A 14,815-nucleotide genomic window follows, 5' to 3' on the forward strand; every position below is an offset into this window, starting at 1 on the left:
ATCGGTGGATGTTATCAGTGGATGGATATCGGTGATGGGTATCGGTGGATGGTTATCGGTGGATGGGTATCGGTGGATGGATATCGGTGATGGGTATCGGTGAATGTTAGCGGTGGATGTTATCGGTGGAATAGATATAGGTGATGGGTATCGGTGATGGGTATCGGTGATGGGTATCGGTGATGGGTATTGATGGATGGTTATCAGTGGATGGGTATCGTTGTATGGATATCGGTGATGGGTATCGATGGATAGATATTGATGGATGGGTATCGGTGGATGGATATCGGTGGATGGGTAACGGAGGATTTCTATCAGGGGATGGATGTCGGCGAATGGGTACCAGGGAATTGGTAACAGAGGATGTGTAACGGTGGATGGGTGTCAGTGGATTGGTAACGGATGATGGGTATCGGTGGAGGGATAACATGGGATTGGTAACGGAGGATGTAAATTGGTAAATGTGTAATGAGTGATGGTAACGGTGGGTGTGAACTGGCGGATTGGTAACGGAGGATGTAGATTGGTAAATGTGTAATGAGTGATGGTAACGGTGGGTGTGAATTGGCGGATGTGTAACGGAGGATGTAAACTGGTAAATGTGTAATGAGTGATGGTAACGGTGGGTGTGAATTGGCGGATGTGTAACGGAGGATGTAAATTGGTAAATGTGTAATGAGTGATGGTAACGGTGGGTGTGAATTGGCGGATGTGTAACGGAGGATGTAAATTGGTAAATGTGTAATGAGTGATGGTAACGGTGGGTGTGAACTGGCGGATTGGTAACGGAGGATGTAGATTGGTAAATGTGTAATGAGTGATGGTAACGGTGGGTGTGAATTGGCGGATGTGTAACGGAGGATGTAAACTGGTAAATGTGTAATGAGTGATGGTAACGGTGGGTGTGAATTGGCGGATGTGTAACGGAGGATGTAAATTGGTAAATGTGTAATGAGTGATGGTAACGGTGGGTGTGAATTGGCGGATGTGTAACGGAGGATGTAAATTGGTAAATGTGTAATGAGTGATGGTAACGGTGGGTGTGAATTGGCGGATTGGTAACGGAGGATGTAAACTGGTAAATGTGTAATGAGTGATGGTAACGGTGGGTGTGAATTGGCGGATTGGTAACGGAGGATGTAAACTGGTAAATGTGTAATGAGTGATGGTAACGGTGGGTGTGAATTGGCGGATTGGTAACGGAGGATGTAAATTGGTAAATGTGTAATGAGTGATGGTAACGGTGGGTGTGAATTGGCGGATTGGTAACGGAGGATGTAAACTGGTAAATGTGTAATGAGTGATGGTAACGGTGGGTGTGAATTGGCGGATGTGTAACGGAGGATGTAAACTGGTAAATGTGTACTGAATAATGGGTAACGGTGGACTGGTAACGGAGAATGTGTACCACAAGATGTGTTTTGGAGGATGGTAACAGGGGTGGGTTTTGAATATTTGCCAGTGTGTGAAACTCAGAGACTCCTTCTGTACAAAATATATTGATATTTTACATATTGTTCTTCGAGGGATTCTATGAATATGCATTATGGTAAATTTGATGGTACGTGATTGAACTTAAAATCTAACATCAGCATACAAAAAGCACTTTACACAAAGATGTTTAGTCGTAAATATACATGAGCCACAGAACGTGGCGCAGAATGTTTTCAGAACAAGCGAGCTTGCTTCATTTAAGTTTGAGAGAAAAAGTGTGTGAATTAATATCCAACTTGAATATTGTGTGACATTGTTACATACCGCTGCAATGCAAGGATAATGAGTAAATAACACAAGAGTGCCAGGTCGGCTCACAATACCGTCTTTTCATTAACGCAGAGCTGCTTTATGTCGCTACGGGCCACAAGCCGACGTATTGACACCGCGATCACGCAATCCTGATTCTGAGAGTGGCAGCTCCATGCACACACAATTCCGTTCTTTGTAGAAGCCCCACAGTAGCCGGCTTTAATAAGGAAATAAATAATGCCCTGATGCAGTATATGCAGGCTACCAGTTGCCCTGGGTAACTGACATGGAGCCAGGAATACCTGGCCGATTCCAACCTTTCCCAGCTATCCAATAAATAAAGCAACAAAACCCTTTCGATATTCATAAGAAATCTTTGCCATAAGCAGAATAGGTTGTACGATTTCTACTATATGATGAGCATGTGTCTATGAATCACCATCAAATAGTGATGATGCCAAGTCATCCGAATAGACACCCTTCATCAATATCCGACACTACGTGATACGACTAACGAAGACGTTCTAACAGACGCCATTCCTCGTTAGCCAAGACTACCTAAACGTTCCAGTTTTACTTCCCAAGACTACCCCTACAGGCTAATCAAGGCGTTGTGACAGGCGTCATTATCACTACCCAAGACTACCAGATAGACCCCTTGTACGGCGAATCAAGATTTTCTGACACCCTTCCTCGCTGTACAAAACTATTTGACAGGCCTCTATCACTATCCCGTGTACGCCCCTTATTACTATCCAAGGCTATCTGATAGACCAATTTCACAGTAAACCAAGACTTTCTGACAGAGGTCTTTCATCCCTATCTGAGACTACCTGACACTCCCCTTATCACAGTCAAAGACTACTTGACAGGAGCCAAGATTTTCTGACAGATCCTCATCATCCTCAAACACGCCCTTCATCACAACCCAAAACTTTCTGACAGACATCCTTCAACTCTACCAAAAACTGTCTGACAGACGACCTTTTTCTCTACCCAAGACTATCTGAGAGACATGCTTCATCACTACCAATGACTATCTGAGAGAAATGCTTCATCACTACCCAAGACTATCTGAGATACACACTCTTCATCACTCCCCAAGACTATCTGGTAGACACTCTTCATCACTCCCCAAGACTATCTGAGAGACACTCTTCATCACTCCCCAAGACTATCTGAGAGACACTCTTTATCACTCCCCAAGATTATGTGGTAGTCACTCTACATCACTACCCAAGACTATCTGAGATACACACTCTTCATCACTCCCCAAGACTATCTGAGAGACACTCTTCATCACTCCCCAAGACTATCTGGTAGACACTCTTCATCACTCCCAAAGACTATCTGAGAGACACTCTTCATCACTCCCCAAGACTATCTGAGAGACACCCTCTATCACTCCCCAAGATAATGTGGTAGTCACTCTTCATCACTACCCAAGACTATCTGAGATACACACTCTTCATCACTACCCAAAACTATCTGAGAGACACTCTTCATCACTCCCTAAGACTATCTGAGAGACACTCTTCACCACTACCCAAGACTATCTGGCAGACACTCTTAATCACTACACAATACTATCTAAGAGACACTCTTCATCACTACCCAAGACTATCTGGTAGACATGCTTCATCACTACCCAAAACTTTCTGACAGACATCCTTCATCACTCCTCAAGACTATCTGAGCGACACTTTTCATCTCTACCCAAGACTATCTGGTAGACATGCTTCATCACTCCCCAAGACTATCTGGTAGTCACTCTTCATCACTACCCAATACTATCTGAGAGACACTCTTAATCACTACCCAAAATTATCTGGTAGTCACTCTTCATCACTACCCAATACTATCTGAGAGACACTCTTCATCACTCCCTAAGACTATCTAAGAGAAACTCTTCATCACTACCCAAGACTATCTGGCAGACACTCTTAATCACTACCCAATACTATCTGAGAGACACTCTTCATCACTCCCCAGGACTGTCTGGTAGACACTCTTAATCACTACCCAATACTATCTGAGAGACACTCTTCATCACTACCCAAGACTATCTGGTAGTCACTCTTCATCACTACCCAGGACTGTCTGAGAGACAGTTTTCATCTCTACCCAAGACTATCTGGTAGTCACTCTTCATGACTACCCAATACTATCTGGTAGACACTCTTCATAACTACCCAAGACTATCTGACAGACGGTCTTCATTACTACCCAATACTATCTGAGAGACACTCTTCATCACTACCCAATACTATCTGAGAGACACTCTTCATAACTACCCAAGACTATCTGACAGACGCTCTTCATTACTACCCAATACTATCTGAGAGACACTCTTCATCACTCCCCAGGACTGTCTGGTAGACACTCTTAATCACTACCCAATACTATCTGAGAGACACTTTTCATCACTACCCAAGACTATCTGGTAGTTCTCTTCATCACTACCCAATACTATCTGAGAGACACTCTTCATCACTACCCAATACTATCTGAGAGACACTCTTCATAACTACCCAAGACTATCTGACAGACGCTCTTCATTACTACCAAATACTATCTGAGAGACACTCTTCATCACTACCCAAGACTATCTGAGAGACATCTTTCATCACTACCCAAGACTTTCTAACAGACATCCTTCATCTCTACCCAAGACTATCTGAGAGACGCTCTTCATCACTACCCAATACTATCTGAGAGACACTCTTCATAACTACCCAAGACTATCTGACAGACGCTCTTCATTACTACCAAATACTATCTGAGAGATAGTCTTCATCACTATCCAAGACTATCTGGTAGACACTCTTCATCACTACCCAATACTATATGGTAGACATGCTTCATCACTACCCAATGCTATCTGGTAGACACTCTTCATCACTACCCAAGACTATCTGGTAGTCACTCTTCATCACTACCCAGGACTGTCTGGTAGACACTCTTCATCTCTACCCAAGACTATCTGACAGACACTCTTCATCACTACCCAATACTATCTGAGAGACACTCTTCATCACTACCCAAGACTATCTGAGAGACATCCTTCATCACTACCCAAGACTTTCTAACAGACATCCTTCATCTCTACCCAAGACTATCTGAGAGATAGTCTTCATCACTACCCAAGACTATCTGACAGACGCTCTTCATTAATACCCAATACTATCTGAGAGACACTCTTCATCACTACCCAAGACTATCTGAGAGACATCCTTCATCACTACCCAAGACTTTCTAACAGACATCCTTCATCTCTACCCAAGACTATCTGAGAGATAGTCTTCATCACTATCCAAGACTATCTGGTAGACATGCTTCATCACTACCCAATACTATATTGTAGACATGCTTCATCACTACCCAATGCTATCTGGTAGACACTCTTCATCACTACCCAAGACTATCTGAGAGACACACTTCATCACTACCCAAAACTATCTGGTAGATATGCTCCATCACTACCCAAGACTATCTGAGAGACAGTTTTCATCTCTACCCAAGACTATCTGGTAGTCACTCTTCATCACTCCCCAAGACTATCTGGTGGATACCCTTCATCTCTACCCAAGGCTATCTGGTAGACGCTCTTCATCTCTACCCAAGACTATCTGGTAGACACTCTTCATCTCTAGTGGCGGTCGTGTAGCCTAGTGGTTAAAGCGTTCGCTCGTCACGCCGAAGACCCGGGTTCGATTGCCGACATGGGCACAATGTGTGAAGCCCATTCCTGGTGTCCCCCGCCGTGATATTGCTGGAATATTGCTAAAAGCGGCGTAAAACCATACTCACTTACTCACTCACTCTTCATCTCTACCCAATACTATCTGGTAGACACGCTTCATCATTCCCCAAGACTATCTGAGGGACAGTCTTCATCACTACCCAAGACTATCTGAGAGACATCCTTCATCTCTACCAAAAACTTTCTAACAGACATCCCTCATCTCTACCCAAAACTTTCTGAGAGACACCTTTCATCACGACTCAAGACCATCTGGTAGACACGTTTCATCAATCCCCAAAGTTATCTGAGAGACAGCCTTCATCACTATTCAAGACTTCGGTGGATAGACATCGGTTATGGGTATCGGTGGATAGATATCGGTTATGGATATCGGTTATGGATATCGGTGGATGGGTATCGGTGGATGGGTATCGGTGAATGGATGTCGGCAAATGGGTACCAGGGGATTGGTAACGGAGGATGTGTTAACGGAGGATGTAAATTTGTAAATGTGTAATGAGTGATGGGTAACGGTGGATAGGTAACGGAGGATGTGTAACGGAGGATGTAAATCGGTAAATGTGTAATGAGTGATGGGTAACAGAGGGTGTAAATTGGTAAATATGTTATGACCCAAGAGAGTTTTCTGAGAAACACCCTTCATCCTGAAACATTGCCCTTCATCACTACCCAGAGTACCCGACTCCTCACACAGCTCTCCAATACTCCCTGACTCAGGCCTTTATTCATGGCCCATCCTTGATCACTATCTGGCGGATGCCTTACATGGCTAAGACATCGACTTCTCGAGACATTATCAGCTCAACATACGATCAGGGAGTGGAGTGTTAACGATAATCTGATTACAAACAATTTCATTTTGCATTTCTGGCTGCCTAACAGTCATTTTTTGTATAACATATCAGAATTCTTTTACAAAAACTGCGTGTTATAAATTGAAAATCATTTAAAAGACGGCAGCTCGCACAAAATGGTCATTATCTGATTCTAATACCATTTTTTTTGCATGGGTAATCTTGCGCCAAATGAGAATTGGAAATCATCCTTCTTTGCGAGAGGGACACAGTTTATCGATAAATACTTTCACCTGGTAATCACTGTGTTATGGATATATCGAGTTATTGAATCTGTGTATTGTGTGCACCCTAGAACGTCCAGTTAAATACATTGTCAGCGGAGAAGGAGCTGGTGTGTCATGATGTGAAATAATTTAGATAGAACATCAATACTGGAGACAACCGAGCGCAATACGGCTCGGATGAAACGCACACGGTACGCAAACTCGATACTCGCTCCTGAAATTCGCAGGCATCGTACCATTGTACATTCCCCGGCATTTATGGAATTTATCAATTATAATATCCGATTTTGTTGATTATCGCTTTTGAAATCGATTCCGGGACAATGGTAACCTGTCTACCATAACTGCAGCAAAGCATCCCCCCTTGTTCGGCGGGGATCAGCCATTTCAACAAACAAACCGCTTTTAGCGATGGCTAATGGAATTGGTTATACACAATGCAAGTGGGATTTCACTGCTACTTCAATCCTTGCACTATTAAGGTAGACGCTAAATAAGCAGCGTTTTTGTTTAAAAAAATCTGTTAATAATCTTGTCTCTGTAAATAACTTCCACAATAAATTTTAGACGAGTTTTAATTCCTTTAAAAAAAAAATAATTACAAAATACATTTCAACCTCAGTGAGTTAAGGTTGGTCTGCGACTCATCGGAATGACGTGCGACCGCCTCGGTGATCTAGTGGTAGAGCGTCTGTCCGAAGAGCGGAAGGTGGAGGTTCGAGTCCTGCCGGATCATACCAAAATACGTTAAAAGATGGTACTTCTTGTTACCCTGTCTAAAACATGGACTGGTCCTCTCGGAGTCAGTATACTGTGCCTGAGTGGGGTATTCATGTTAAACTGCGGCATGGTATCTCAGTGGGCTAGCTATATACAATAAAATTAGTCTGGACTAGTTCAAGCACGCAGGCACGCAGGCACGCAGGCACGCAGGCACGCACGCACGCATGCACGCAGGCACGCAGGCACGCACTCACTCACTCACTCACTCACTCACTCACTCACTCACTCACTCACACACACACACGCACACACACACACACACACAAACCACAAACACGCTGGTTCACACGTTGTATCCATGTGGGGAATCGAACCCGGATCTTCGGCGTGACTGGCGAATGTTTTACCCAGTAAATTACCCCAGAAATCCTCTATGTTCTGTGTTTAACGTCTCGTTCAAAATTATTTTACTCACGAAGGAACGTGTGCATTGTGATAAGGTGATTTCCAAATCGAAACGCAAAGATTTACCAAGAAATCAGTTCGTGCAGAACTAGTTTGTGAAATCAGTAAATATCAACATCAATATTTAAATTATTAAACATTTAAAAAAAATAAAAATTCACAGAATTATCGCAGTTAAGTGACACCAACAGAAGATCAATTTTACTCAACCCCACTGTGATATAATGTACCAGAAACACCAGTCTGATTCGTTATGAATATTCAGCAAATCGACGACAATTAAACATAAGCGACATTAATAAGCATAACTGCTAATGCGGCATAAAGAAATATACATTCTCACTTTCATAAACAGAGGTAATATGATAACAGCGTCCCCAACAATCACTTTAATAATAAGTATGATCAATAAGGATGACAATCCCTGAGAGCGAATTAATATTTGATGCAAGCATTAGTTCCGCTAAGGTTTGTACAGTCAGAATAACTGGCTGTGTGGCATCGTTAATTGAGATAAGGCATCACTAAATCATTAAATCATTGAACATTAATACTCCAACCAATGAAAAGAAATAAAGAAATGCCATACAAATGCTATGCAAATGTACATATATATCCAGCTTGACGGGAACAGTGAAGGCGATAGTAATCCAAGCTACATAAACATGATTATCTTTCAATACACCGGTACACAACTCGGAGATTCTTACATCAATAGGATTATCTGTCGTTCAGAGACCCGATAGGCGCTACCCGTATACTCTGACATCAGTACGATTATCTGATGATTCACCAAAACACATCCTCGATAGACGCTACCCGTATACCCTTACACCAATAGGATAATCTGACAATATACCAATACACATCCCCGATAGACGCTACCCGCAAATCCTTACATCAATAGGATTATCTGACAATACACCAATACACAGCCCCGATAGAAGCTACCCGCATACCCTTACACCAATTGGATCATCTGACAATACATCAATACACAGCCCCGATAGACACTACCCGCATATCCTTACAGCAATAGGATTATCTGACAATACACCAATACACAGCCCCGATAGAAGCTACCCGCATACCCTTACACCAATTGGATAATCTGACAATACACCAATACACAGCCCCGATAGACGCTACCCGCATATTCTTACAGCAATAGGATTATCTGACAATAAACCAATACACAGCCCGATAGAAGCTACCCGCATATCCTTACAGCAATAGGATTATCTGACAATACACCAATACACAGCCCCGATAGACGCTACCCACATATCCTTACATCAATAGGATTATCTGACAATACACCAATACACAGCCAGGGTAGACGCTACACGCATATCCTTACATCAATAGGATAATCTGACACACACACACACACACACACACACACACACACACACACACACACACACACACACACACACACACACACACACACACACACACACACACACACACACACACACACACACACACACACACACACATATTACATTAAAGTAATGACTATACCAATATCAATGCTGTATGAGTACCTTGAAGAGGGTTACAGTATTAAAAAGGAGAAATTAGAAAATGATGAAACGGACGACGTAGTTTAATGGTTCTTGTTTGTCAACTGGAAATGTCTAATATAATTGTTGAGGACAAATTTGAAATATTAGCATTAAAGTTATTAGATCTGTTTCAATAGTAACTTTCCTTTTTAATATAATCTCACACTAAAAGGTTTTTGACGTGGTCAAATATATAAATATGACAAAAATGTTCAAAAAAAGGTTTTTAAAAAAACCAACCCTGCAGACTGTGCCAAAATGTGTCCCAAGATGAATTCTTTTACCATACGTTTGTGATGATTTTTATCTACATCTCATCAGAAAATCAAAGTCTTACTCTTGTTCAAATAATCAGAAAGCCTCTAAAATTAGGATTTTATTACATATTTTAGCTTTATCTATATATTTAGTATTGTCATCAGTAAAAAACAAGTGTTAAATAAAATGAAGTCTCGTTCTCATTTGGGTTAACACATCTTATAATTTTCTCAGCGATGTTTAAATGTTTTGTTCATTTATGAAGTTATGCAGATCCCGAGGACCAAAGAGAGCCCTTATCCTACCCTGCACTTTGTAAGAACATCCTATACCCCACTAACATCTTTATCTCCACGTGTCGTATGTGTGCTTTACAATTGAACAGTGATGCTTGTCTCATATTTGTTGCACATACTTTATCTCAACAATATATTTAATTCCCTAACTATCAATACTAAACGTTTCAGGGCGTATCAACAACAACAACATTTGCTCTTCATAATCATTGACATTCAAATTTGCTACAGGAATTATACTTATTATATTATATATGCTTGTGGTACTGCAGGTCAGTTTACAACATAAATAGTGAATAATTTCTGAATTAAACCGGATTCAAACTGAAAATTGCTATACGTAATAAAAAAAATACTATAATGTGGTACCGTTTTAATATATGGAATTAACTTTAAATTAGTCTCGGCTTGACGTAAATTCGGAATGTTTCCTAAATTGATTTAATCACTTCATAATCTTTTACTTTTACAACGTATGAAACCAAACATAAGTGTCTCGGTTGACACACGTACATGTATCATGTGAATATCTCTCATTTGAATTCATATGTTCTTCAAGACCGTTAATCATTTCTTAACCATCAACATCGAAAATAAACAGATAGGGATTTCAACTGCTGATAGATAAATACTATACGTCTCGTTAAGCCAGCCTGTTTATATAAGATTATCCAGATAAATGGGTTTCCGTACTAATCAATATGGAGTATGAAAGATAAGAGAACTTAAACAGACGTGTCAAAATCTGGAAGTTACAATTTCAGAATTGTCCGGATTAACCAGGTTAATATATTCGGGCTAGAAATATATCAACAGCCTGGTGTCACTTGAAACAACGTCCTTACCTTTTGATGTTGTGTAATCCCGGGTCTTCTGGCCGACTGTCAAGATACCTATCACAAGCATCAATCAGTTTCTTCTCGATACGTGGCAACAACTTCAGTTTGGCCACCGACGTGTAAACCTCCCCTGCCCCTACGGGGAACACGTACACACCGACGACCCCCATCATTAACAACATGAGTTCTGCGGGAACAGCCATCCTCAACTCCCTCCACGAATCTGTGTGATGATTCTCGCCTAGGCTGGAGGACTAACCCCTCTCTCTATGGCTCAGTACGTGAACCATCCCCATCAGAACCTGCGTTTCCAGTTGTGTAAGTTCTTGCTCGTCTTACACGCTGTTATCAGAGGGGGGTTATTTTTGGCGTCGGGGAATGGTTTTAGAATAATGCACTGAGACACAGGGTAATATTTTACAGCGTATTTTTCGACGAGTAAATGTTGTGTGAAAATCGTTTTTTGTTGAATTACCACTCGGCAATAAAAGTAGAACGGAAGCGTTAGAGGTGTCAAATTTCACCCCCTCAGTCTCAACGACGATAGATTGGGGTTTTATAGGCCACTGACTGCTTTGCTCTTAAACACTGCGCAGTGTGGCTCCAGGGACACAAAACCTGGCGATACAGCTCCCCCTTCCAAGTGCCTACAATGTCAGCTTGTCTACACGCTCCAACACCGCTGTGCTGCGCAACGTTTCCCGTAGCACTTTGAAACTCGTAGCACTTTGCGTGACTTCTCGGCAAATGAGAAGTCGCGTGTCGAATCTCAGCGTTATGAAGTGTTCCTATTTATGGATTACTGGTATCCTTTGTGTCAAAGCTAGGAACCTTGTTTCTCCAACCCCTGGCACGTATTCCGTTTAGCGCATAATTCGGGACTTGAAATCTATCCTTCTCAATCCCGTTTACCGCATATTCAGGCACTTGTAACGTATCCTACTCAAGCCCGTGTAACTCATATTCCGGCACTTGTAACGTATCCTTCTCAAGTCCGTTTAACTCATATTCCGGCACTTGTAACGTATCCTTCTCAAGTCCGTGTAACTCATATTCCGACACTTGTAACGTATCCTTCTCAAGTCCGTGTAACTCATATTCCGGCACTTCCAACGTATCCTCCTCAAGTCCGTTTAACTCATATTCCGGCACTTGCAACGTATCCTTCTCAAGTCCGTTTAACTCATATTCCGGCACTTGCAACGTATCCTTCTCAAGTCCGTTTAACTCATATTCCGGCACTTGCAACGTATCCTTCTCAAACCCGTTTAGCGCATATACAGGCACTTGTAACGTATCCTACTCAAGCCCGTGTAACTCATATTCCGGCACTTGCAACGTATCCTTCTCAAGTCCGTTTAACTCATATTCGAGCACTTGCAACGCATCCTTCTCAAGTCCGTTTAACTCATATTCCGGCACTTGCAACGTATCCTTCTCAAGTCCGTTTAACTCATATTCCGGCACTTGCAACGCATCCTTCTCAGCGTTGTTTAGCGCATATTCCGGCACTTGAAACGTATCCTTCTCAAGCCCGTTTAGCTCATATTCCGGCCCTTATAGCGTATCCTACTCAGGTCTGCGAACGCATATTCCGACACTTGCAATGTATCCCTCTCAACGTTGTTTAGCGCTTATTCCAGCACTTGCAGTGCATTCTTCTCTACGCAGTAACAAGCACGCTGTTGGTAACGGTGCGACTCGCCGTCAACTGTTTGCAATATGACTGCATCCCACTCCAAGCCAATTAAGACTCTACGCTTGAGTTCGTGATTTTGCAACAGATGACATGAGTAGTGACCAAGCATGGCATGGCGTCTCTTGTTGATCATCACACTTGACATTAAAACGAGAGAGCGTTTGTACACGCATCCGTTCAAGCCACGATATAATGAGGTCCTGTAAATTACTTCATTATAAACTGACTTCGATGTTTCAGTGTAACCGCGTTTATAACACCAGTATCTTACTAATTTGGCCAAATAAATCTGGAACTGCACGCATTCTGCATAACACTCGCCCACTGTAACTTACAGTACGTACATTGCGTGTCCATTGTGAGGTATAATATCCACAATGCGTGTCCACTGTAAAATGCATCATCTACAATGCGTGTCCGTTGTACGTTTAAGATGTAACGTTCTATCGTGTAATGTTTAGGAAACATTTATAAAACACATTATGTGTGTGTAACACTGCAAGTATGATGTAACATGTATCAAGCACAGTGCCTTTTCGATTTATCATTTATTACGAAAGGTGCCTGTCCGCTTTATCTCCTTCAACGCAACGTACGTGTCTGATTTATCACTTATAACGCACAGTGCCTGTTTGATTTATCACTAAGAACGCAAGGTACGTGTCTGATTTATCACTAACAGCGCATGGTACGTGTCTGATTTATCACTTATAACGCATAGAGCGTGTTTGATTTATCATCAACAACGCAAGGTGCGTTTTTGATTTATCACTTATAACGCACAGTGCGAGTTTGATTTATCACTAACAACGCAACGTACGTGTCTGAGTTATCACTTATAACGCACAGGGCGTATTTTATTTATCACTTACAACGCAAGGTACGTGTCTGATTTAAAACTAATAACGCACATTGCGACACATCGTACGTGACCAGTTTATTTTTTTAACACACAGTAATTGACCTGTCTGGTATACGACTCACGGCATGTGTCCGGTCTAACTTAAAAGGCGCACAATACGTGACCAGTCTAAATTATACGAAACACAGCGCATGACCAGCGGTTGTGACACACATCACGTGACAAGTTTAACGTACATGACATAGTATGTGTCAGGGTTGATGTATATCTCCGGTTTGACACGTGTTAATCAAAGTATTAGCCCGCTTCAATTTGTAAGACACATACAATACGTGTCCATGAACACACATAATCCACATCAGTGTCCGTAACAACAAATATACCATACAGTAAGATCCATTAAAACGAAAGTGACACTACTTTTTCACGTATGCAGTGTTTCCGATACGAATCTCCTTTTAGTCTTGTTCCATAGTACAATAATTGGATATGATTCTTGTCAAGGAAACTAATATAGTTCACAAACTGTAATGAACACTTGATTCCAGTAATTGTATTTACACACGTTAGATGCCCAGTTCATTTAGCCCTCTTCGCTAAGTTCAATGAACTTTCCTCTCTAAGACGCCATATCACATTTCTTCTGTTTTTCATTTTAAAGTTTTCCAGACCTTAAAATGCACTTAACTCCAGAACACATAGCTTTTGACCTGGACGTGGCATAGTATCAGATGAAAAATGCATGCGTTCTGAATCACTTCTTTCGCCTTCTTCTGGGAATAACCAAAGCTTGCAACTCAACTTGCGACTTTGTGGTGGTAGATTCCCTCGGTACGTGATACAGCAATGATTGAAATGACATCAATAAGCCAGTGAAGCATCACACTCAGTGATGCTGTCCATTGATCAGAGACACAACAGGGACCAAAGTAGCAATTGTGGTTTTTCACAGATCACATGAATATCCCTGGGACAATCGACGCCGATACTTCACAAAATGCACCTTTATCCTGCTTAGGTTAACCCGATTGTTTTAAGAAGATTTAACAGAGACCCGTCAATTCGACCAGGCGCCGCTCCATGTAATATACGTATTCCATTTTGTGCTGATATATTTCAAATGGTAAATGTTAGAAAGATTAATAAGTACTTCTGGTTGACAAAAGGTTCCGTAAGAATCTCTTATATATATTAATATCTTGAGAAAGGCCGTCGGGCGATTGTTCCGTGTTTTCGTTAAGCTGTTGACAATGAAATCTCTCCTCACACAGCGGCTGTGCTAGGCTGTCTGAGATTACACCAAAGAGGCGGCTCTTCCGGTAGTGTCGCATCGATCTACTAAGCACCCATCAAGCAATGCACTAGTGTCATTACTGAACAAGTCAACAGATTTTAGAAAATCAATTAAAGCCGATAAACGTTTATTAACATGCATCCCACGACACAGTCAAAGCATTACGTCCATCAAAGTGCTTGTTTGACCGTGCTTCACGCATCACTACCCGAAGT

At 41.8% G+C, this 14,815-nt stretch overlaps 1 protein-coding gene across 1 annotated transcript in view; it reads right to left on the reverse strand.

Moving 5' to 3' along the window:
- LOC124144492 (prolyl 4-hydroxylase subunit alpha-1-like) overlaps positions 1-14,577 on the reverse strand; it is a 33,799-nt gene extending 19,222 nt beyond the window's left edge. Inside the window, exon 1 of the mRNA XM_046513914.2 lies at positions 10,752-14,577. Within this exon, the coding sequence (XP_046369870.2) occupies positions 10,752-10,948 (197 nt within the window). The 5' untranslated portion in view covers positions 10,949-14,577. The remainder of the gene's footprint in view (positions 1-10,751) is intronic.
- Positions 14,578-14,815: the final 238 nt, after the last annotated feature.

Source organism: Haliotis rufescens, unplaced genomic scaffold, assembly GCF_023055435.1.
Source record: "Haliotis rufescens isolate VD_foot unplaced genomic scaffold, xgHalRufe1.0.p SCAF_7, whole genome shotgun sequence".
NCBI classification, from domain to species: domain Eukaryota; kingdom Metazoa; phylum Mollusca; class Gastropoda; order Lepetellida; family Haliotidae; genus Haliotis; species Haliotis rufescens.